Below are 22,771 nucleotides of genomic sequence, written 5' to 3'. Positions count from 1 at the left end.
TGGCAAAACCTTCACTTCACAGTAGAGGACCAGCAGGGGCCAAGCACAGCAATGGAGGCGGGTGCTCGCTTGGCGCTTTTACTAGGGAGGGCAAAGTGGAGTTTTAGAATGTAGACCGCTGTTTGTGCACGTGAGTTCGCCAATACATTTCTCGCAGAAAACATAACTTGTCCACTTTTTTACTTTACAGTATAGGTGATCAAACTTACAATAACTAAGTGCTAGCGTGTTCTAAGCCTTTACTGATCCCTGTACGAGGTTAGCATGATGTAGCTAGCATACGCGAATAGCACAAAGCCATAAAATTTGCTTTTTAACGGCACTTGGTCATTCGAACGCATTCGCATTCGATTTCGTTCAACAGCACCGAATATTTCTGTCGCACCCTCCATAAATCGCAAAAGTCCCACCATAGGATTTATTTAAATCTTTAAAAGTTATACATTTTCTGAATCGTCATTAATTTATCTTATTGCTATCTGTGATTCGGTGTGATCCGAGAGTTCAGTTGCTATGTAAATTACATTAGAAGGATACAACACGGTTATTTGCTACTTAAACGTAGACACACGCTCGAGAGCGTTAACATGATTGAAGTCTGACATGTCTATTGTCAAAATCCATTGAAACTATTAAAAAGTAGTAAAATATTGACCTGGCTACAGTCACAATTCTGAGAGTTCGAACTGCCACCAACTGCCATGTAAGAGCGTGTGAAGTAAACCAGTAAAAGCTATTGCTGCGTCACCATTTTCGAGCTCCATAAATGTAATGGAATGTTGGGTGAAATCTGCCTGTTTTCCGATGCCGTTGGGGTCCAGCATTTAACATTTAACACTTAAAAGCCACAAAAACAGTCATTTCATCACATTAATCACGTTAATTTAAGGTTAAACTGGGATTTTAATCATAATATTCATGTTGATTTCCGGAAATAAATTTTTCGGTTGTCCTCCCTACGTTTACTAGCAGCTCCTTTCGCCACTGTGAGCAGGCCATGGAGAAATAGTGGGAGTGTCATGCTTTCCCCAGATGACAGATGGAATTTCCAGGTTTTACCTCTCTAGACCACGTGAGGACGTGCCAGCCATGGTCAGCATGAAATTAACTTCCACATGCGGAATGCGGGTATATCAATCATTGCCGATTGTGGTCAACTGTGTGGAGAGCGATGTAAGTCACTTCCTGGCATTGCTCTGGGCTTTGCTGTTTCATTAAGTAAAGAGGTAAAGAGGTAGTTGTAGGACTGAATTGCTTTTAGTCTTTGGTTGGGTGGTTCCCCTGGACCTTCCCTATTTTGGAGCGAGCGACGTTCCATTGAGGAATCTTGTTTTTCCCTGACCAATGTTATCTCTCAGGTCAATTTTCTGTTGCCGAAATGTTTTGGTCCCCTTTTTTCAGCTCTTTTTTCACGAGACTTGCCTGTTCCCAAAGGCATTCCGTGCTAGTCTGCATTTACCCTGTTCGACGGATTTTGCAGTTTTGTTTCAGTTGGCTTTCCACCTGGGAGTTTCTTTCCCGTTTTATGTTTTTTCCCTCTCCTCTAGTGGCCCCACACATTTGTGAGGGTTTCCAAGATTATATCAGTGGTTATTCAACTTCTTATTGGTAAGTTTGTGATCCCGATCCATTCCCTCTTGGTCTCCCGCCCCCGCTCCCTTGTCATGAGCCACGGACCCCTTGCCGAGCTCAGACCTCACGTTCCCACGAGCAGTACCTCACAATGAGGTGTCTCGGGGACGAACTCAAGTACTCCGAACGTCCTGGAGCCCTGGTAAGTTCTACTGAACTTCCAGCCCAGTCTCGAAGTGAAGGGTGTGATGCAAATCTGGTAATCGATGTCCTGTATTCAATGTATTCCTCTAAAGAATCTTTATCACATATGATTATAGTAAGATATACTTTATTATAATCAATCAAAAGAATAGAGTTGTACAGATTACAGTGTACATATCATCTTTTGCAGTTTGCTAATCACATGCAAGTTACATATACCCCTCTTAGCTCTTTCTAAATTACCTTTCCACCACGATGTTTAAAAATCAAGGTACACCCCTCCAATATCCATCCTCCTCTTTGGCCTTTACCTTATCTTATGGCTCCCCCTTCTTGACGTTTAAAAAGAAACTATTCCTATAATATTATATTTATCTAAATATGATAATTTCTCTACATTTTTCTACTTTATATAGTACTCTAATGAGAAATAAAAGATATATAAAAGTAAACTTATAATATGTTACTTTTCCTACTTCTACAAGTAATACAGATTATAATTACCACTCCAGCTTGGTTAAAATTGTTCTGCGTGGCTCTTTCTTCAGATGAGTCCACACCGCGTACGTCACTCCTCTCTCCATATCCATATCCTGGAGTGGCGCGCAGAGGGAGCGCGCCACTCCAGCTTGAATACAGCTGTCTTGTGTTGCTCTCTCTTCAACAGCTCGTAGATATCTTCTGAAGCAAAATTCTAAGATCCTGCTCTAAGGTCTAAAAGCTTATTCCTTATATATCTTTTTTGCATACAAAAGTGTACCTTTTTTGATAAGAAATGCCCCCATTATGTCAAGCGGGAAGACATTTATCTCTTATATAACCTGTTTTTTAATGACCATATTAATTATTTCTGTTTTTCCAATTGTCATTTTCTCATACCTCAAAAGAACTGTCCCCAATATTTTATTTCATGGGCCCCTCTGGTTTGGGAATTTCCACCATCTTAATATACGAGTGGAAAAACACTAGCCCTTATGTTGTTTTTAATGAACCACTGGTGTCTGTGTCAGTTTCATAATCTCTCCTTGACTTCCTCCAAACTTTTATTTCATGCAAGCCAGACGTTAAAGCCTGCCACCATCTCAACACCCTCTTCAGGTGCCCCTTTTTGTGGCGCCTTAAGGGATCTACAAAGGACATCCAGCCAATAGCTGAGTGTAAATCATCCGCCATTAATCATTAATTTTCTTTCGGTATTGACATCCCTTCCGTTTTCCTTATTTTTGTTTTTCTTTAGCCAGGCATTGTGCCCCTCCCCTGTAGGGTTGGGGTATTCTCAGTCAGAACTTTAACCTTGCTCCTTAAAACCCTAAATCTAAGTCTCCCGACTTCAGACTCCTCTACTGACAAGTATGGCTGCTCATTCTCTGAACCTCATATTTTTCTTCTTACGGGCGTTCTTACTACCACCTCGATGGCGTGTGCGAGGGGTTAACAATGCATTCCTTTCTAACCCATCCCCCGTCAATCTCTCATCAGGGGGGCCTAGGGCCGGGTCCTCGACACCCTCACAGGGAGAAACTGGGAATAACAAATGTTGATTGGATCCAGGCCAAGAACAGAAATGCCACACTGCTGCAGTAATAATGTATCTCTTAGGGTGGCTGCACCTGTGGCTCTGATTCCCTAGGCTGCATGTTACACTGCAGTAATATGTCTGAAGCAGCATCACCCGTGTTTCGATTCATAACATCATCACTGAGTGTGGGGGCGGTCCTCTCCTGCCTAAATGAGTGACAGGACAGAGAGGGGAGGGTCCCTAAAGGGCAGGATAAAACCTGAGAGCCCGTCAAGAAGAGAGGACTGCCCACCTGAAACCTGAGACAGGTATTTACAGCTTCACATTTACAAGTACAGTCATAGAATTCTTCAGTTACTGCGATTCAAGTTGTACTAGATGATATTGTGTGAGCATGGGGAACAGTACAGATGATTCTTGCAGACCTTAGAAATAAAGATAAGTTATACCAGTTATAATAATGGGATTTCTCTGATATATATATTTCTCTAATCACGCGTCAGTTTTTGATCTGTTTTCAGGGTCTGCTCTGGGACACTGAGGCTCTCAGGCACCCAGTCAAGCAGCTTTCTGAACTTAATTAAGGAAATGTGAAAGTCAACCTGGCGGACTTTCAGGAGTTAGAATCTGAGTTGTGTATTGAAAATAGAATTTCATCTCGGACTAGGCTTAATTGGAGTCTGCAAAATTAGCCCATATTTCATATTAAATGTGTCTGATTTTTAACCTTCATTTGTCATGTTCTGGTGTATGGAGCCAAAACACCAGAAACTGTTAATGTTCAAGAAGTTAGGCACTGCATAATATTTTGCTTTTCTCAGTCTGACAGAATTTCTGGGATGAACATAACCTACAACAGTCCCATCCTGTTGATTCAGGGCATCGACATTCCCCATCGTTTCATTTACCCAGCATTTGCCCTGCTGTTGGTCGCCTACCTGATCATCCTGACCACCAACATAGGGGTCATGCTGCTTATTTTGATGGACAGGAGCCTGCAGCAGCCAATGTACCTGCTGTTCTTCAGCCTGTCCTTCAACGACGTCCTGGGAAACACGGTGGTTCTGCCTCGGATTATGTTGTACATTGTCTCCACCAACCCGTCCATCAGCTACTCCTGGTGTTTCTCCCAGGCCTTCTTCAGCCAGGCTTACAGCATATCCTGCCACACGGTGATGATGATCATGGCCTTTGACAGGTATGTGGCCATATGCCACCCTCTGAGGTACACCTCTATCATGAGCCCCACCATGGTGGCTAAGCTGACTGTGTCCGCATGGAGCACATCGATCGCTGTGACCTCCATCCCACTGGGCCTTGCAGTACGGCTAACACGCTGCCGTTCCATTATTCTTAATGCCTTCTGCGACATTGCATCTCTGTTCAAGCTCTCCTGCCAGGACTTAAGCATTAACTACATCACTGGGCTCACCTGCGGTATCATAATCAATGGATTGTCCATCGCCAGCATAGCCTTCACATATTTCAGGATCCTGATCAGCTGTGTCTCCAAAAAGAACAAGGAACTCAACAGAAAGGCCATGCAGACTTGCGCCTCCCATCTGGTCCTCTATCTGATCATGCTCTGGTCTGGATACCTCATCATCATTTCGCATCGTCTTCAGATTCACAATGGCTACCGGACGTTGGCGGCACTTCTGTTTCTCATCATTCCCGCCAACATGAACCCCATCATATATGCTATACAGACCAAGGAACTAAGGACCAAGATTGTGCAGATACTTTATTCAAAAGTAACCCAGCTGCAGTAATGAAAAAATGTGGTCTTTAAACCAACTGCAGCATAATGCATGCTCTTGTCTACATGTTAAACTAGTGTCTTACACTGTCGTATACACTTAGTGACCACTTATTAAGTTACACCTACACTACATTCAAGCATGCAGAAATGGCTAGGAGGTTCTAAAACCCCACGCTATCCCAATGACGGAATTTAGTGAGGGCCGAAGGTATTTGCATGCTTGTCCTTCTGGTGATGCTGGAAGAAGATTAGTCGGGTTAAATAATAATGACCGCTATGCAGAGAGTCTAGATCAGCCAATGAATAAACCACATTACAAAGACAGTAGTACCACTCTGCCTTCCGTTCTTTACTGGTCCGGGCTGACCAAGAATCTCCACAGTATGGCCAATACATTTACCTTCGTTATCTGACTCCATTTAAGATATAATTTAGGAAATTTGGGTTTGAAACATATGCAAACCTCGGGAGTGATTACACTCAACGTGCGCCACTATTACTCAATATATGCTCCCGGGATTAGCATTATTGCTGAATCTCAGTTCGGCAGAGAACTCAGAGGCTGAGGGTCTAGCCAACACAATACATGCACTATATTGACATGATAGTTGCGAGCCCAGGTCGGCGTGCATTTAGAGGGCTCCTTCGAGCTAACTTGACAGGAACCGGCGTAGAAACGCACATGGGTTTCCTTCGCATCAAATTACAAGAGCCATGCACCACCAATCCTTTTCATGGGCCGAACTTGGCTGCCTTTCCCTGCTTGGTGACACCACTAAAGTACCAAGCCACTGATCAGTTGGTCTTTGGTCAATATTGTCCCGCTGAGTATTCAGCCGTAATTTAGGCTGAAAAGGTACAAGATGAATTAGAGTCATAGAGATCATGCAAGTTACAAACAAAATAACTTCTTCGCAGACAGCTGGTTATTAGCTTTAGAATACCAATAGTCAATTACAAAATACACAAATTAAGAATAGAGATAGAGTAAATAATCATACCTAGCCTGCTTTGGCTACACACAAACACAAAACGTACATATGGAACGTGCATAGTGTGGGAAGCCGGTTACAGTCTTCCCAGATTGGTCTGTCTCCCTTGCTTTTATGCCAAATCATACGTTTGAACCAGGCGGCAGTGCCATAAATTAACCTGGAGGGGTGGTCAAATCTGGAATTTAGACCCCCACCCTTGGGGGTTGTTAAGTTGGGAAAATTAGATGATTCCCATAGAGGACCTGTAGGTTTAGTTGAGTTACTGAAAACTATGGTTTATTAAACTCCATTTGGTATGAAATGTATCTCATCCGATTCCTTGATCACATCCGTACCAAACAGATTATCCTTATGTTTTATTCTAATGTAGTTGTCACAAAAAGTCCACCACTAACCCAGGGGAGAAGTGTAGGGTGTAATGACAGAAGTGCCCAAATGGGGGCACTGTGGGAGTGTCCTGAGCCTTTCCCATAGGAGCTGTCCAGGTGGTGGGTCATGGACGCATTCTTTTCCCATGACTTACTGACCCCTCAACCAAAACACCCGCAGAACACCCCCACAGCCACAGTCCATCTTCTCCTTATCTCAGTCTCCCAGTCTTGGGAGCCAATGGTTTGAATCCCCCAAAGGAAGTCTGAATCAGAGAGCTTACTGGAGATACCTGGAGAGAGATGTATTTGAGAGTTTTCCTGACAACCGTATTATGTGATAAATATGTTTTGTGCCTCTCATGGTAATATACCTTTTGGATAAACCTGATTTGGGTGAATTGAAGGAAAGGAGACAAAACCCCAGATTGCTTGGTTTCTTCTCCTTGTCTACAAAATCCAGGCCTTAGTTCTTGACCCTAAAAATGGGTCAACCATCTGGAATTTAGAGCCAGACCCCCAGCAGACCTTGGTCAGGGGGTTAACACAAATGGCTCCTACAGAGACAGCTTTTGCCCAGTTTCCCCTCGGCTCCTGGACGGTTATGATATCAACGGTAGACTTTTACAAAAACTAGACCATTATACCAGTTGCGCTGAACCAATCAGAATAACACAAAACATTACTATATTCTGACGTGGGATTATCATGAAACATCTTTATGCCAAGGCGGCACGGATGGTGCAGTGGGTCGCCCCCTGCAACCCTGTGACGGGATAAGCGGGTTCAGATAATGGATGGATGGATGGATGATTTTGTGTTGGTGCGTTTTGCTTGTTGGTGAGCTTTTACTGAAAAAGTCAGCTAATCATAGAAAATAGTGAATTACACCAGTAATGTGATAGTGCTTCTGCCAAATCAAGCCTGATGGCAAAGTCATTTTAGGTACTATGACAAAGATATAAAAATAATGTACATAAAACATGACATGCCAAAGAAGGCGTTTTGCTAGATGGTGTAGCCAGAAACCGTATCACTAATTTCACCAAATTATATATATACGGTTGGATAATTTAGTTCGTAGGTTTTTAATTCTATTAATACGTTCCCACAAGTCTTGATGAATGCAATATTTTAAAGTATTCCGGCAGTGTTTTATGAAAAAATAACACTACTTTCTCTCATAACGCAGTCAAACAGTCACTGCATGAAGTGCATAATCGATCCTAGAGCAAGTCGATGGGCCTAATAATGTTGCACGTAGAAGCTATCACTTAAGCAACAGCCTAAGTGATAGTTTGGGGAAGACACGTAGAGAAGTAAACAACCTTAGTAAGGTATACCTTCGAGAGTCTTCATCAAGCGCTAAGAGACACCGTTATCAGGAAACGCACCCCAGACTGGTTCAAGCTGACAGGAAGTTGACTGTAACTCAAATAACCACAAATTACAACAGTGGTATGCAGAGCATCTCTGAACAAACAACACATTAAACCTTTGATTGGATGGGCTACACCGCAGTAGAAATAAGTAACAGATACCTAATAAAGTGGTCACTGCCTCAGAGATATGGAAACTAATACAAATAGAAATGTTACACTGATAATCATACAAACCACAAGCTTAAATGCTAAATTATCCAGAAACTCACCCAACTAGCCCAACTTTATATAATAAACTTTATATGTGCCCAATATGCAGTTACAAAGGTAGAAGTGTCTGTCCTGTTGTTATCAATGAGAGATGTGACTTTTTTTCATTTAGTGCACAATCTGTCCTTATCAAACAAGAAGCCATTCCTATTAAAGATCTTCGTAAATGGGTTCATACCTTGTTTAGTTGTCCAGTCAGCAACATTTCTTTTGCTCTACTTTATACATCTAAGATAGGCATTCTGGTGACCCACCTTTGAACAGAATATCAATTTGTTGTGTCTCTGCTTGCCCCACCTGTTACCAGGAAGCACCCTCCCAGTTTACTGCCTTCTTCACTGTCTTTTGTGTCAGTTGACCAGATAATCTGTAACAGTTGTATTTCTTGGACTGTTCTTTACTGTATGTATATATAATTTGATAAATGACACACATACACACATACCTCTGATGACATATAACAGAATTGTATTGCTCCCTATCATTTTATTAAAGCTGATAGACCAAGAATGTTATTTTCTTTGCCCATTCTTTGTGAAAGAATTATCAAGCTTAATGACGAGTTTCACAGTTAGCCATTTTGCCTCTCGATTAAGCAGCTTCTTTCACCATTTCTGAATGGCTCTCTCTTGAAAAATGGCCAAATAAACTGCTTCCCAAACCATGACAAAAGGCCTTATTTTCCCGTATTGATTTAGGCCTGTATAAATAAATGTTAATGAAGAGGTAATGGAATTTTGGAAATAACTTGGCAAACTGCCAACTTAACCATTCAAAAACCCCAGAGTGAGAGAGAGCATATGCATACATGCTTTGTGCATGTGACGTATGTTTGCTGTCATACACAGAACATGTTACAGCAGAACGCAAAACCGTTTTTGAGCAGTTCTGTCAGAATTGGCCCATGTCACGATCGGAGTGTAACATTCTAGTGCTATAAAAGAATGGCTAAATATATTTTGCAGCTGGTTTAACATTAGAAATGTTGCTAGTGAACACACATATTGCACTTGTCACCCCCCCACCCCATGCTCGACCTGTTGGACTCTAGGAAACCCTTCACCTGAACTCTGATGCAAGCAACTTGGGCCTTGACGTAGTCCTGTTGCAGCTAATTGAAAAGGGGGAGAAGGTGGTTGCCTTCCTCAGTTGCTAGCTCAGTAAAGAATGCAATTACTGCATGAGGAGATGGGAGCTGCTGGCAGTGGTGGTTGCGCTTCATCCTTTATAGATGTACCTTCAAAGACAGTAGTTCTGGCTCTGTACATGCCATGCCACTCTCCAGTGGCAGCTCAGATTCAAAGAGACTGGATTGCTTGCTGGATTGAACTATGGCAAAACCTTCACTTCACAGTAGAGGACCAGCAGGGGCCAAGCACAGCAATGCAGGCGGGTGCTCGCTTGGCCCTTTTACTAGCAGCTCCTTTCGCCACTGTGAGCAGGCCCTGGAGAAATAGTGGGAGTGTCATGGTTTCCCCTGGCATTGCTCTGGGCTTTGGTGTTTCATTCTGACATGTACACTAAGTAAAGAGGTAAAGAGGTAGTTGGAGGACTGTATTGCTTTTAGTCTTTGGTTGGGCGGTTCCCCTGGACCTTCCCTATTTTGGAGCGAGGCGTTCCATTGAGGAATCTTGTTTTTCCCTGACCAATGTTATCTCTCAGGTCAATGTTTTGTTGCCAAAATGTTTTGTTCCCCTTTTTTCAGTTATTTTTTCATGAGACTTGCCTGTTTCTGAGGGCATTCCGTGCTAGTCTGCATTTACCCTGTTCAACCGAACTTCTCATTTCTAACTTTGTGATCCCGTCCTGGTCGCTCTTCGTCCGCCCCTGCTCCCTCACATGGAGAAACTGGGAAAAACAAATGTTGATTGGACCCAAGCCAAGAACAGAAATGCCACACTGCTGCAGTAATAATGTATCTCACAGGGAGGCTGAACCTGTGGCTCTGATTCCCTAGGCTGCATGTTACACTGCAGTAATATGTGAGAAGCAGCATCACCCGTTTTTCGATTCATTACATCATCCCTGAGTCTGGGGGTGGTCCTCTCCTGCCTAAATGAGTGACAGGACAGAGAGGGGAGGGTCCCTCAAGGGCAGGATAAAACCTGAGAGCCCGTCAAGAAGAGAGGACTGCCCACCTGAAACCTGAGACAGGTATTTACACCTTTACATTAACAAGTACAGTCATAGAATGCTTCAGTTACTGCAAAGTTGTACTAGATGATATTGTGTGAGCACTGGGAACAATACAGATGATTCTTGCAGACCTTAGAAATAAAGATAAGTTATTCCAGTTATAATAATGGGATTTCTCTGATATATATATATTTATCTAATCACGCGTCAGTTTTTGGTCTGTTTTCAGGGTCTGCTCTGGGACACTGAGGCTCTCAGGCACCCAGTCAAGCAGCTTTCTGAACTTAATTTAGGAAATGTGAAAGTCAACCTGACGGACTTTCAGGAGTTCGAATCTGAGTTATGTATTGAAAATAGAATTTCATCTCTGACTAGGCTTTATTGGAGTCTGCAAAATTGGCCCATATTTCATATTAAATCTGTCTGAACTTTAACCTCACATTCATGGTTATATTTGTCATGTTCTAGTGAATGGAGCCAAAACACCAGAAACTGGAAGTGTTCAAGAAGTTAGGCACTGCATAATATTCTGCTTTTCTCAGTCTGACAGAATTTCCCAGGAAATCTGGGATGAACATAACCTACAACAGTCCCATCCTGTTGATTCAGGGCATCGACATTCCCCATCGTTTCATTTACCCAGCATTTGCCCTGCTGTTGGTCACCTACCTGATCATCCTGACCACCAACATAGGGGTCATGCTGCTTATTTTGATGGACAGGAGCCTTCAGCAGCCAATGTACCTGCTGTTCTTCAGCCTGTCATTCAACGACGTCCTGGGAAGCACGGTGGTTCTGCCTCGAATGATGTTGGACATCGTCTCCACCAACCCGTCCATCAGCTACTCCTGGTGTGTCTCCCAGGCCTTCTTCAGCCAAACTTATAGTGCTTCCTGCCACACGGTGATGATGATCATGGCTTTTGACAGGTATGTGGCCATATGCCACCCTCTGAGGTACACCTCCATCATGAGCCCCACCATGGTGGCTAAGCTGACTGTGTCCGCATGGAGCACATCGATCGTTCTGATCTCCATTATACTGGGCCTCGCAGTACGGCTAACACGCTGCCGTTCCATTATTCTTAATGCCTTCTGTGACATTGCATCTCTGTACAAGCTCTCCTGTCAGGACTTAACCATTAACAATATCACTGGGCTTACCTGCAGTATCATAATCAATGGATTGTCCATCGCCAGCATGGCCTTCACATATTTCAGGATCCTGATCAGCTGTGTCTCCAAAAAGAACAAGGAGCTCAACAGAAAGGCCATGCAGACTTGCGCCTCCCATCTGGTCCTCTATCTGATCATGCTCTGCTCCGGATACCTCCTCATCATTTTGCATCGTCTTCAGATTCACAACGGCTACCGGACGTTGGTGGGACTTCTCTTTCTCATCATTCCCGCCAACATGAACCCCATCCTATATGCTATACAGACCAAGGAACTAAGGACCAAGATTGTGCAGATACTTCATTCAAAAGTAACCTCGCTGCAGTAATGAAATAATGTGGCTTTTAAACCAACTCCAGCATAATGTATGCTCTTATCTACATGTTAAACTAGTGTCTTACACTGTCGTATACACTTAGTGACCACTTAATTCGTTACACCTGTACACCGGCTTGTTCATGCAAATATCTAGTCAGCAACTCACTTCATTCAAGCATGTGTAACAGGTGAGAAATTGCCTGAATCCGAGGTGGGATTTGAACCCCGGCCTCTCACTTGTCCAAATATTTGTGGAACGAACGCATTACCAGTCAGCTAAAGACGAACTCGCCCTGAGCCAAGGGCAACAACGTTCTTTTTGAATATGAGGGTTACGTCATTAGGGAGTGTTGTCGCGTGACAACCTGCTTCCAGCCTTCGCTTTCACTGCACTTCACCATGCTTACTAGCGAACTAGCTGAGCTAACCATGCTACACATGCAGAAATGGCTATGAGGTTCAGTTGCTATTCAGATCAAACATCTGAATTGGGAAGAAATTTGACTTTGACCTTTGTTGGTGACAGATGGAATGGTTTGAGTATTTTAAAAACTGCTGTTCTCCTGGCATGTTCACACACAACAGTCTCTAGAGTTGACAGAGAATGGTGCAAAAAAAAAAAACATTCAGTGAGTAGAAGTTCTATGGGCAAAAATGCCTTCTTAATGAGAGAAGTCAGAGGAGAATGGTTAGGGGTGCGTTTCCTGAAGCCTTCTTAATGCTACGTCATTCATAAGTTGTACCTTAAGCTCTACCTTAACGCTTTAGCGCGTTTCCCAAAATGTTCTTAGCTAAGTATACCTTCTGTACGTCGTATGTTCCTAAGGTTGTTCTGGACCGCTCTTAGCTATACCTTAGTGATGTTGTCAGCTCACTCTGCATGTGGCCACCACTGTTACGACCGCAAGCCTCTGAAATCAGCTGTTGCTCTTAGTTAGATCTCAATCGGTTAAGCAATATGTACACTAATAATTCTACAGTTGTAGTTGGCTAATAATATTACTAAAATACCACTTTAATGTCACTGTTTACATGCAAATAATAAAATTGTAAATTACGAAGGATGCATGTTGCCTAATTGCCTTTTAAATGATATTCATAAACTGACGATTTCCCACTCTCTCTGTGTGCTGGAGCGATGTTTAACCATAGTTCTTTCTTGGTTTTTTTGGACACCGTAGTCTTAAAACTGGAAAATAATGTTTCTTTATTCAGCGCTACGTGTAACATTATGTCCATTTCCTTTGCTATGAAGCTGTGGGACCGCTTATTTCAGTTTTTTTCCGTCATATCTTATGTAAAAAAATAAAAATTAAAAATAAAATGTTGATTTTGTGTTGGTGCGTTTTGCTTATTGGTGCGCTTTTACTGAAAACGTCAGCTAATCATAGAAAATAGTGAATTACACCAGTAATGTGATGGTGCTTCTGCCAAATCAACCCTGATTGCAAAGTCATTTAAGGCACTATGACAAAGATATTAAAATAATGTAAATAAAACACGACATGCCAAAGAAGGCGTATAGCTACAGTGTATCCGGAAAGTATTCACAGCACTTCACTTTTCCCACATTTTCTTATGTTACAGCCTTATTCCAAAATGGAATAAATGTATTTCTTTTCTACACACAACACCCTATAATGACAACATGAAAGAAGTTTTTTAGAAATGTATTCAAAATAAAAAACTAAGAAATTTCCTGTTTCCACTGATCAACCTTGAGATGTTTCTACAGCTTAATTGGAGTCCACCTGTGGTAAATTCAGTTGATTGGACATGATTTGGAAAGGCACACACCTGTCTATATAAGGTCCCATAGTTGACAGTGCATGTCAGAGCACAAACCAAGCATGAAGTCAAAGGAATTGTCTGTAGACCTCCGAGAGCACAAATCTGGGGAAGGGTACAGAAAAATTGCTGCTGCTTTGAAGGTCCCAATGAGCGCAGTGGCCTCCATCATCCGTAAATGGAAGAAGTTCGGAACCACCAGGACTCTTCCTAGAGCTGGCCGCCCGTCTAAACTGAGCAATCGGGGAGGAAGGGCCTTAGTCAGGGAGGTGACCAAGACCCTGATGGTTCCTCTGTGGAGAGAGGAGAACCTTCCAGAAGGAAGAGTGTATGGTGGAGTGGCCAGACAGAAGCCACTCCTTAGTAAAAGGCATATGGCCTGGAGGCACCTGAAGGACTCTCAGACCATGAGAAACAAAATTCTCTGGTCTGATGAGACAAAGATTGAACTCTTTGGCGTGAATGCCAGGCGTCATGTTTGGAGGAAACCAGGCACCGCTCATCACCTGGCCAATACCATCCCTACAGTGAAGCATGGTGGTGGCAGCATCATGCTGTGGGGATGTTTTTCAGTGGCAGGAACTGGGAGACTAGTCAGGATTGAGGGAAAGATGAATGCAGCAATGTACAGAGACATCCTGGATGAAAACCTGCTCCAGAGCACTCTTGACCTCAGACTGGGGTGATGGTTCATCTTTCAGCAGGACAACGACCCTAAGCACACAGCCAAGATATCAAAGGAGTGGCTTCAGGACAACTCTTTGAATGTCCTTGAGTGGCCCAGCCGGAGCCCAGACTTGAATCCGATTGAACATCTCTGGAGAGATCTGAAAATGGCTGTGCACCGACGCTCCCCATCCAACCTGATGGAGCTTGAGAGGTGCTGCAAAGAGGAATGGGCGAAACTGCCCAAAGATAGGTGTGCCAAGCTTGTGGCATCATATTCAAAAAGACTTGAGGCTGTAATTGCTGCCAAAGGTGCATCAACAAAGTATTGAGCAAAGGCTGTGAATACTTAGGTACATAGTTTTTTATTTTTTATTAATTTGCAAAAAATTCAAAAAAACTTCTTTCATGTCGTCATTATGGGGTGTTGTGTGTAGAATTTTGAGGAAAAAAATGAATTTATTCCATTTCGGAATAAGGCTGTAACATAACAAAATGTGGGAAAAGTGAAGCAGTATGAATACTTTCCGGATGCACCGTAGATGGCGTAGCCAGAAACCGCCTCACTAACCGTATATCGAATTTGGTGAAAATGATATATACGGTTGGATAATTTAGTTTGTACATTTTAAATTCTATTAATACGTTCCCACCAGAAATGATGAATGCAATAAGTATTCCTGCAGTGTTTTATTAAAAAATAAAACTACTTTCTCTCATAACGCAGTCAAACAGTCGCTGCATGGAGTGCATAATGGATCTTAGAGCAAGTCTATGGGCCTAATAACGTTGCACGTAGACGCTATCACTTAAGCAACAGCCTAAGTGATAGTTTGGGGAACACACATAGAGAAGTAAACAACCTTAGTAAGGTATACCTTCGAGAGTCTTCGTCAAGCGCTAAGAGACATCGTTATCAGGAAACGCACCCCAGACTGGTTCAAGCTGACAGGAAGTTGACTGTAACTCAAATAACCACGAATTACAACAGTGGTATGCAGAGCATCTCTGAACAAACAACACATTAAACCTTTGATTGGATGGGCTACACAGCAGCAGAAATAAGTAACAGATACCTCAAAGTGGTCACTGCCTCGGAGATATGGAAACTAATACAATTAGAAATGTATCACTGATGGGGCTGCGGTGGCGCAACAGGCTAAGATGCAGCAGACTTGCGGTTGCAGTTCGCTGCAGTTGCACACCGGGGACCGGGGCTCGATTCTCGGTCCTGCCAAAAGCCAAGTTTGGCCGGCTGATGTGGAGTAGCATAATTCTGTGTATCTAATACTAGCTCTAATTGAATTAGATGGGGTACAATTGGCTACCAAATTGGAAGAAAAAAAATAAGCTTAAATGCTGAAAAATTTCCAAAAACTCACCCAACTTGCCAAACTTTATATAATAAACTTTATATGTGCCCAATATGCAATTACAGAGGTAGGACTGTCTGTCCTGTTGTTATCAATGAGAGATGTGACTTGTTTTCATTTAGTGCACAAACTGTCCAAAGAGAAGCCATTCATATTAAAGATCTTGGTAAATGGGTTCATACCCTGTTTAGTAGTCCAGTGAGTCTGTTACTCTGGAGTTTGCATTTATTTTGCTCAACTTTATACATCTAAGACAGGCATTCTGGTGGCCCACAGAATGTCAATTTGTGTTGTCTCTGCTTGCCCCATCTGTTACCAGAAAACACCCTCCCAGTTTACTGCATTCTTTACTGTCTTTCGTGTCAGTTGACCAGTGAATCTGTAACATTTGTATTTCTTGGACTGTTCTTTACTATATGTATATATAATTTGATAAATGACACACATACACGCATACCTCTGATGACATATGACAGAATCGTATTAATCCCTATCATTTTATTAAAGCTGATACTCCAAGAATTTTCTTTTTTTGCCCATTCTTTGTGAAAGAAATTCTCAAGCTTAGTGACGAGTTTCACAGTTAGCCATTTTGCCTCTCGAAGACACAGCAGCATCACTTCTTTCACCATTACTGAATGGCCCTCTCTTGAAAGATGGCCAATGTAAATAAACACAACCAGGGCCACTGCTTCCCTATCCACGACAAAAGGCTTTATTGTCCCCTATTGATTTACGCCTGTATAAACAAATGTTAATAAAGAGGTAATGGGATTTTGGAAATAACTTGGCAAACTGCCAACTTAACCATTCAAAAACCCCAGGGTGAGAGAGAGAGCATATGCAAACATGCTTTGTGCATGTGACTTATGTGTGACATCCATTGTCAGAGACCAGGTAAGAAGGATTGCCTTCATGGCTGAATACTGTCGCTAAGAAGCTAATAACCGCATCAGTTGTGGCATTAGAGACAAACGCCACTTCTGGCCATTGACTGTAGTAGTCTGTAAGAGTGATGGCATAACGGCAGTCCCACCTGGCACACTCAAAGGGACCTGTTATATCAATGGCCACTTTTTCCCAGGGTCCATCTGGCAGTTCCACAGGTGTAAGTGGTGCGGGTGCAGTCACTGCTGTTTTGTCATCATCAATCATATTCTGTACATATTTGTCCATTTGTGGCCACCAATATAGCTCACACAGTCTTTGATCAGGACCTCTCATGATAAGTGAATTGTCTACAGCTAGTTCATCACGTAGATTAAAGCAAGTTCATCTGACACATTCTTTCGGCTTTTCGGCCAGCCCTTCTGTATCTGGTGTCGCAGTTGTGTTAATTCCGGACAGGACTCACAGGCAGTGGTGGCCTGTAGGGATTGTCGAAAGACCGTAGCCACCATGTCTGGTTCCTCGTCTGCATCAGCTGTAGTAGGCAGGGGAAGCCTGGACAGGCAGTCAGCTGTCACATTTTGTTTCCCTGGACGGTAAGCAACATCATAAGTAAAACGAAGCAGTTTCGCTGACCATCTTGCACGTCGTAGTCCAGCGTGGCCAGTCCCTTTGGACGTGAGCAGGGTTGCAAGTGCTTGGTGGTCAGTACGCAGCACAAAGTGGTGTCCCCAAAGATATGCTCTCCACCGTTCTACTGCCCAAACACATGCCAATGCCTCACGTTTGACAGTTGAATACTTTCTTCCAGCAGGTGAAAGTGTCCTGGATGCAAACGCTATAATCCTCTCTGTGTTATCTGGATGAAGTTGTGTGAATACACCCCCCAGTCCATAGTCGGAGGCATCAGTAGTCACATAAGTAGGTAACAAAGGATCATATAGAGCCAAGGCAGGCCTCTCCAATATCAGTCTCTTAATATCAGAGAAACTGGACTCAGCTTCAGCTGTCCATTTGAACCGTAGCGGTTCAACAACGGTAGAGAAGTCAGGAATAAACTTACTGTACCATGATGCAAGGCCCAAGAAGGATCGCAGGGAGAATGTGTTCTTTGGGAAAGGGGCGTCGGCCACTGCTCTGACCCGATCTCGGTCAGGGTGAAGTCCTTCTTTGTATACAGTGTGGCCTAGAAAACTGAGAGAGGTCTGGTTAAACTTACACTTGTGCATGTTCATCATGTTTTGAAAAGCAGATGGAGCGGATGCGAGTTCAAATGGAACCCGGCGAAAACGGAAAAGGCCTTTGTGTGTTATGAATGCAGTTATGTCATGACTGTCTGGGTCAGGGGTCTCCAACCCTGGTCCTGTTGAGCTACTGGGTCTGCTGGTTTTTGTTTTCACCTTAAAATCAGCACCTGTTGAGACCCAGGTAACCAGGTGAGGTGAGTTAATTAATTAAATTAGAGCAGTTGATTACAGTTAATTGCAGGGTAAGAACGAAAACCAGCAGACCCAGTAGCTCTCCAGGACCAGGGTTGGAGACCACTGGTCTGGGTGTAGTAAGAGCTGGTGGTAAGCAGAGGCTAAGTCAATGGTAGTGAAGACTGTGGCTCCTCGCAGTTCAACGAACAGCTCATCCATATGAGGTAAAGGATGACAATCACTGACAATTGCCTTATTTGGCTCCCTTAAGTCAACACACATGCAAGGCTTTCCACCCTCCTTTCTCTGGGTCACTACAATGGGGGAGACCCATGGTGATGCGTCGATACATTCTATAATGCCCTTTTCCTGTAGGTCTTGGAGCTCATCTCTCACAGCCTGCCTCACCGAGAGTGGAAGCCTCCGCAGTTTCTGTTGTACTGGCACAGCATCTGGTTTAAGTTGTACTTTATGCACTTTATCCAATCTCCTGCACCTGGGCCTCTGATGCAGCCTGTGGATTTGGGCCTGTGGAGTTAATTACTTTATTGCCCTCAATAAGCATGTGCAATGCCACAAATAAATCTAGCCCTAGCAGAGCAGTGCCTGACTTAACCACTGTGAACGGGCCTGTAGTAGAAAACCCACCATGACGTACTGTGGCATGCATACACCCTTTTACAGGTATTATCTCTCTTGAATAAGTGAGCAGATTCACTGTAGGTTCAGCAAGAACACATGTAGGGAAGAGAGTCTGGTAAGTGCTCTCTGGAATAATAGAAACAGAAGAACCTGTGTCCACTATTAGCTCAATATCATGAAAATGTTCATTAGCTTTAACTTGAACAGTACAGAGGATTTCATCCTGTGCAGCATCAGTCATGTAAAGCACAGTCAGTTCATCTATCACTACCTCACGTACCTCCTTGTGGGCAGATTTACAAACTTTGGAAAAATGTCCGACTTTACCGCATGAGTTGCAGGTTACTTTAACCGCTGGGCATGAAGGCTTGTTAGCTAAGTGGCTGGTGGATCCGCAACAGTAGCAGGAACTACCGGTAGATTGGACCGCGGAATCTGCAGTCGTTGAAGCAGGTTTCCTCTTTTCCCATGGGCGGCGATTTTCGGCTGTTTGTGAATTGCCTCATGGGTGCAGCAGCAGTGGAAGTAGCGTCAGAAAGAAGGTCAGCATTCCGTTGTCCAGCTTCGATCTGCAAAGCTAGTGTAATAGCTTTAGCCAGGGTCAGGTCAGATTCTAGCAAAAGTCTATCTCGAATATGCGAGAAACTGCAAGAAACTGATTAATAGACTCGTCAGGTCTCTGCGCTCTCTGGCGAAATTTGTGACGTTCAACAATCACATTAACTTTTGGAACGAAGTGTTTTTTCAGACCCTCAACAGCAGACATGTAGGTAGTACCTGTATTTGGTAAAGCATAAAACAGTCTTTGTCCCTCAGTGCCAAGCGCATGGAGAAGAACAGCACGGTTTCTTAACTCGGGCCAGCTGTCTGGTAGCATCGATAACTAGCATGTAATTTTCAAACATTTTTAACCAAGTAGGGAAAGGAATGGACGGTTCACCTGGACAAGGCATGAAACGTGTGGGTAAAGGTACTGAAACCGACATCCTCGTCGCCAAAATGTGGTATTTTACCGTGTAGAAAGTTCAGTCAGAAAGCAGGCGCCATTAGTATGCATTCAACTTTATCCGAATCCCACCAAGCATTCTCATTCTTTAAATCTCATACATGTTCTCTCGCGCCACCTAGGCATCACTTAATGCCAGAACAGGACACAACACATGCTTTCCCCAGCCTACATGTAAAACCCGGGATTTCCATCTCTCTAGACCATGAGAGGGCGTGCCGGCCACGGTCAGCATGAGACGTTACCTTCCGTATGCAGAATGCGGGTATAATCACTGCAGATTGTGGTCAGCTGCGTGGAGAGCTATTTAAGTCTCTTCCTGGCACTGCTCTGGGCTTTGGTGTTTCATTCTGACACATACATTGAGTAAAGAGGTAAAGATGTGGTTGGAGAACTGAATTGCTTTTAGTCTTGAAAGGCATTACGTTACCTCTTTAGAATTAATTAGAAGCATAGGCACTAGTAGTTCTACTTTGGTTGGGGTGTTCCCCTGGACCTTCTCTATTTTAGTTTCTTAAGTCATCTTCTGTTTAGAAGAGCTAGCGGCAGAGTTCACCTCTTGGGGTTTAGCTTTATCGAAACTCTTCCATTGAGGAATCTCGTTTTTCCCTGACCAACATTATTTCTGAGGTAAATTTTCTGTTGGCGAAACAGCGGGGAGTTTTGGTTGTGTTTTTTCAGTTTTTTTTTTCACGTGAGACTCGCCCGTTTCCTTGGGCAATCCGTGCTAGTCTGCACATACCCTGTTCTAGAGACTTTGCAGTTTTGTTTCAGTTGGCATTTCACCAGGGAGTTTCTTTCCCGTTTTATGTTTTTCCCTCTCCTCTAGTGGCCCCACACATTCGTGAGGGTTTCCAAGATTATATCAGTGGTTATTCAACTTCTCATTTGTAACTTTGTGATCCCGTCCTGGTTGCTCTTGGTCTCTCGCCCCCGCTCCCTCACAGGGAGAAACTGGGAATAACAAATGTTGATTGGATCCAGGCCAAGAACAGAAATGCCACACTGCTGCAGTAATAATGTATCTCATAGGGAGGCTGAACCTGTGCCTCTGATTCCCTAGGCTGCATGTTACACTGCAGTAATATGTCAGAAGCAGCATCACCCGTGTTTCAATTCATTACATCATCACTGAGTGTGGGGGCGGTCCTCTCCTGCCTAAATGAGTGACAGGACAGAGAGGGGAGGGTCCCTAAAGGGCAGGATAAAACCTGAGAACCCGTCAAGAAGAGAGGACTGCTCACCTGAAACCTAAGACAGGTATTTACACCTTTACATTTACAAGTACAGTCATAGAATGGTTCAGTTACTGCGATTCAAACTAGATGATATTGTGTGAGCAATGGGAACAGTACAGATGATTCTTGCAGACCTTTGAAATAAAAATGAGTTATTCCAGTTATAATAATGGGATTTCTCTGATATATATATATTTGTTTTCACATCAGTTTTTGGTCTGTTTTCAGGGTCTGCTCTGGGACACAGGCTCTCAGGCACCCAGTCAAGCAGCTTTCTGAACTTAATTAAGGAAATGTGAAAGTCAACCTGACGGACTTCTAGGACTTAGAATATGAGTTGTGTCTTGAAAATAGAATTTCATGTTGGACTAGGCTTCATTGGAGTCTGCAAAATTGGCCCATAGTTCATATTAAATCTGTTTGAACTTTAACCTCATATTCATGGTTTTATTATTTGTCATGTTCTGGTGTATGGAGCCATGTTCAAGAAGTTAGGCACTGCATAATATTCTGCTTTTCTCAGTCTGACAGAATTTCCCAGGAAATCTGGGATGAACATAACCTACAACAGTCCCATCCTGTTGATTCAGGGCATCGACATTCCCCATCGTTTCATTTACCCAGCGTTTGCCCTGCTGTTGGTCCCCTACCTGATCATCCTGACCACCAACATAGGGGTCATGCTGCTTATTTTAATGGAAAGGAGCCTGCAGCAGCCAATGTACTTGCTGTTCTTCAGCCTGTCCTTCAATGACGTCCTGGGAAACACGGTGGTTCTGCCTCGAATGATGTTGGACATCGTCTCCACCATCCCATCCATCAGCTACTCCTGGTGTGTCTCCCAGGCCTTCTTCAGCCAAACTTATGGCATGTCCTGCCACACGGTGATGATGATCATGGCCTTTGACAGGTATGTGGCCATATGCCACCCTCTGAGGTACACCTCCATCATGAGCCCCACCATGGTGGCTAAGCTGACTGTGTCTGCATGGAGCACATCGATCATCCTGAACTCCATCACACTGGGCCTCGCAGTACGGCTAACACGCTGCCGTTCCATTATTCTGAATGCCTTCTGCGACATTTCATCTCTGTACAAGCTCTCCTGCCAGGACTTAAGCATCAACAACATCACCGGGCTCACCTCCATTACCATAATCAATGGATTGTCCATTACCAGCGTGGCCTTCACATATTTCAGGATCCTGATCAGCTGTGTCTCCAAAAAGAACAAGGAGCTCAACAGAAAGGCCGTGCAGACCTGCGCCTCCCATCTGGTCCTCTATCTGATCATGCTCTGGTCCGGATTTCTCGTCATGATTTCGCATCGTCTCCCGATTCACAACGGCTACCGGACATTGGCGGCACTTCTCTTTCTCATCATTCCCGCCAATATGAACCCCATCATATATGCTCTACAGACCAAGGAACTTAGGACCAAGATTGTGCAGATACTTTATTCAAAAGTAACCCAGCTGCAGTAATGAAAAAATGTGGCTTTTAAACCAACTGCAGCATAATGGATGCTCTTATCTACATGTTAAACTAGTGTCTTACACTGTCATATACACTTAGTGACCACTTAATTAGTTACACCTGTACACCGGCTTGTTCATGCAAATATCTAGTCAGCCAATCATATAGCAGCAACTCACTTCATTCAAGCATGCAGAAATGGCTAGGAGGTTCAGTTGCTATTCAGACCAAACATCTGAATTGGGAAGAAATTTGACTTTGAGCTTTGTTGGTGACAGAGGGAATGGTTTGAGTATTTTAAAAACTGCTGTTCTCCTGGCATTTTCACACACAACAGTCTCTAGAGTTTGCAGAGAATGGTGCAAAAAAACCAAAAACCTTCAGTGAGTAGAAGTTCTTTGGGCAAAAATGCCTTCTTAATGAAAGAAGTCAGAGGAGAATGGTTAGGGGTGCGTCTCCCCAAGCCTTCTTAACGCTACGTCATTCATAAATTGTACCTTAAGCTCTACCTTAACACTTTAGCGTGTTTCCCAAAATGTTCTTAGCTAAGTATACCTTCTGTACGTCGTACA

At 43.5% G+C, this 22,771-nt stretch overlaps 3 protein-coding genes across 3 annotated transcripts; all 3 read left to right on the top strand.

Annotated features, from left to right (window-relative positions):
• The first annotated feature begins 4,134 nt into the window (after nucleotides 1-4,134).
• LOC133133537 (olfactory receptor 1500-like) lies at nucleotides 4,135-5,067 on the top strand. The gene has a single exon (XM_061249637.1). It carries the CDS (start codon nucleotides 4,135-4,137, stop codon nucleotides 5,065-5,067), a length of 933 nt encoding a protein of 310 aa, XP_061105621.1.
• Nucleotides 5,068-10,778: 5,711 nt separating this feature from the next.
• LOC133133536 (putative gustatory receptor clone PTE03) lies at nucleotides 10,779-11,711 on the top strand. Its single transcript, XM_061249636.1, has one exon. The coding sequence runs from the start codon at nucleotides 10,779-10,781 to the stop codon at nucleotides 11,709-11,711; it is 933 nt and encodes a 310-aa protein (XP_061105620.1).
• Nucleotides 11,712-21,274: 9,563 nt separating this feature from the next.
• On the top strand, nucleotides 21,275-22,207 carry LOC133133534 (olfactory receptor 1500-like). The gene has a single exon (XM_061249635.1). It carries the CDS (start codon nucleotides 21,275-21,277, stop codon nucleotides 22,205-22,207), a length of 933 nt encoding a protein of 310 aa, XP_061105619.1.
• The last annotated feature ends 564 nt before the right edge of the window (nucleotides 22,208-22,771 follow it).

This window comes from Conger conger, chromosome 7 (assembly GCF_963514075.1).
Source record: "Conger conger chromosome 7, fConCon1.1, whole genome shotgun sequence".
Taxonomy (NCBI): Eukaryota; Metazoa; Chordata; class Actinopteri; order Anguilliformes; family Congridae; genus Conger; species Conger conger.
The sequence above is the reverse complement of the archived record's forward strand: the minus strand, read 5'-3'. Positions and strand labels throughout refer to the sequence as shown.

Coding starts and splice junctions, on each gene's coding strand:
- LOC133133537 (XM_061249637.1), top strand. CDS start 4,135: ATGAACATAACCTACAACAGTCCCATCCTGTTGATTCAGGGCATCGAC.
- LOC133133536 (XM_061249636.1), top strand. CDS start 10,779: ATGAACATAACCTACAACAGTCCCATCCTGTTGATTCAGGGCATCGAC.
- LOC133133534 (XM_061249635.1), top strand. CDS start 21,275: ATGAACATAACCTACAACAGTCCCATCCTGTTGATTCAGGGCATCGAC.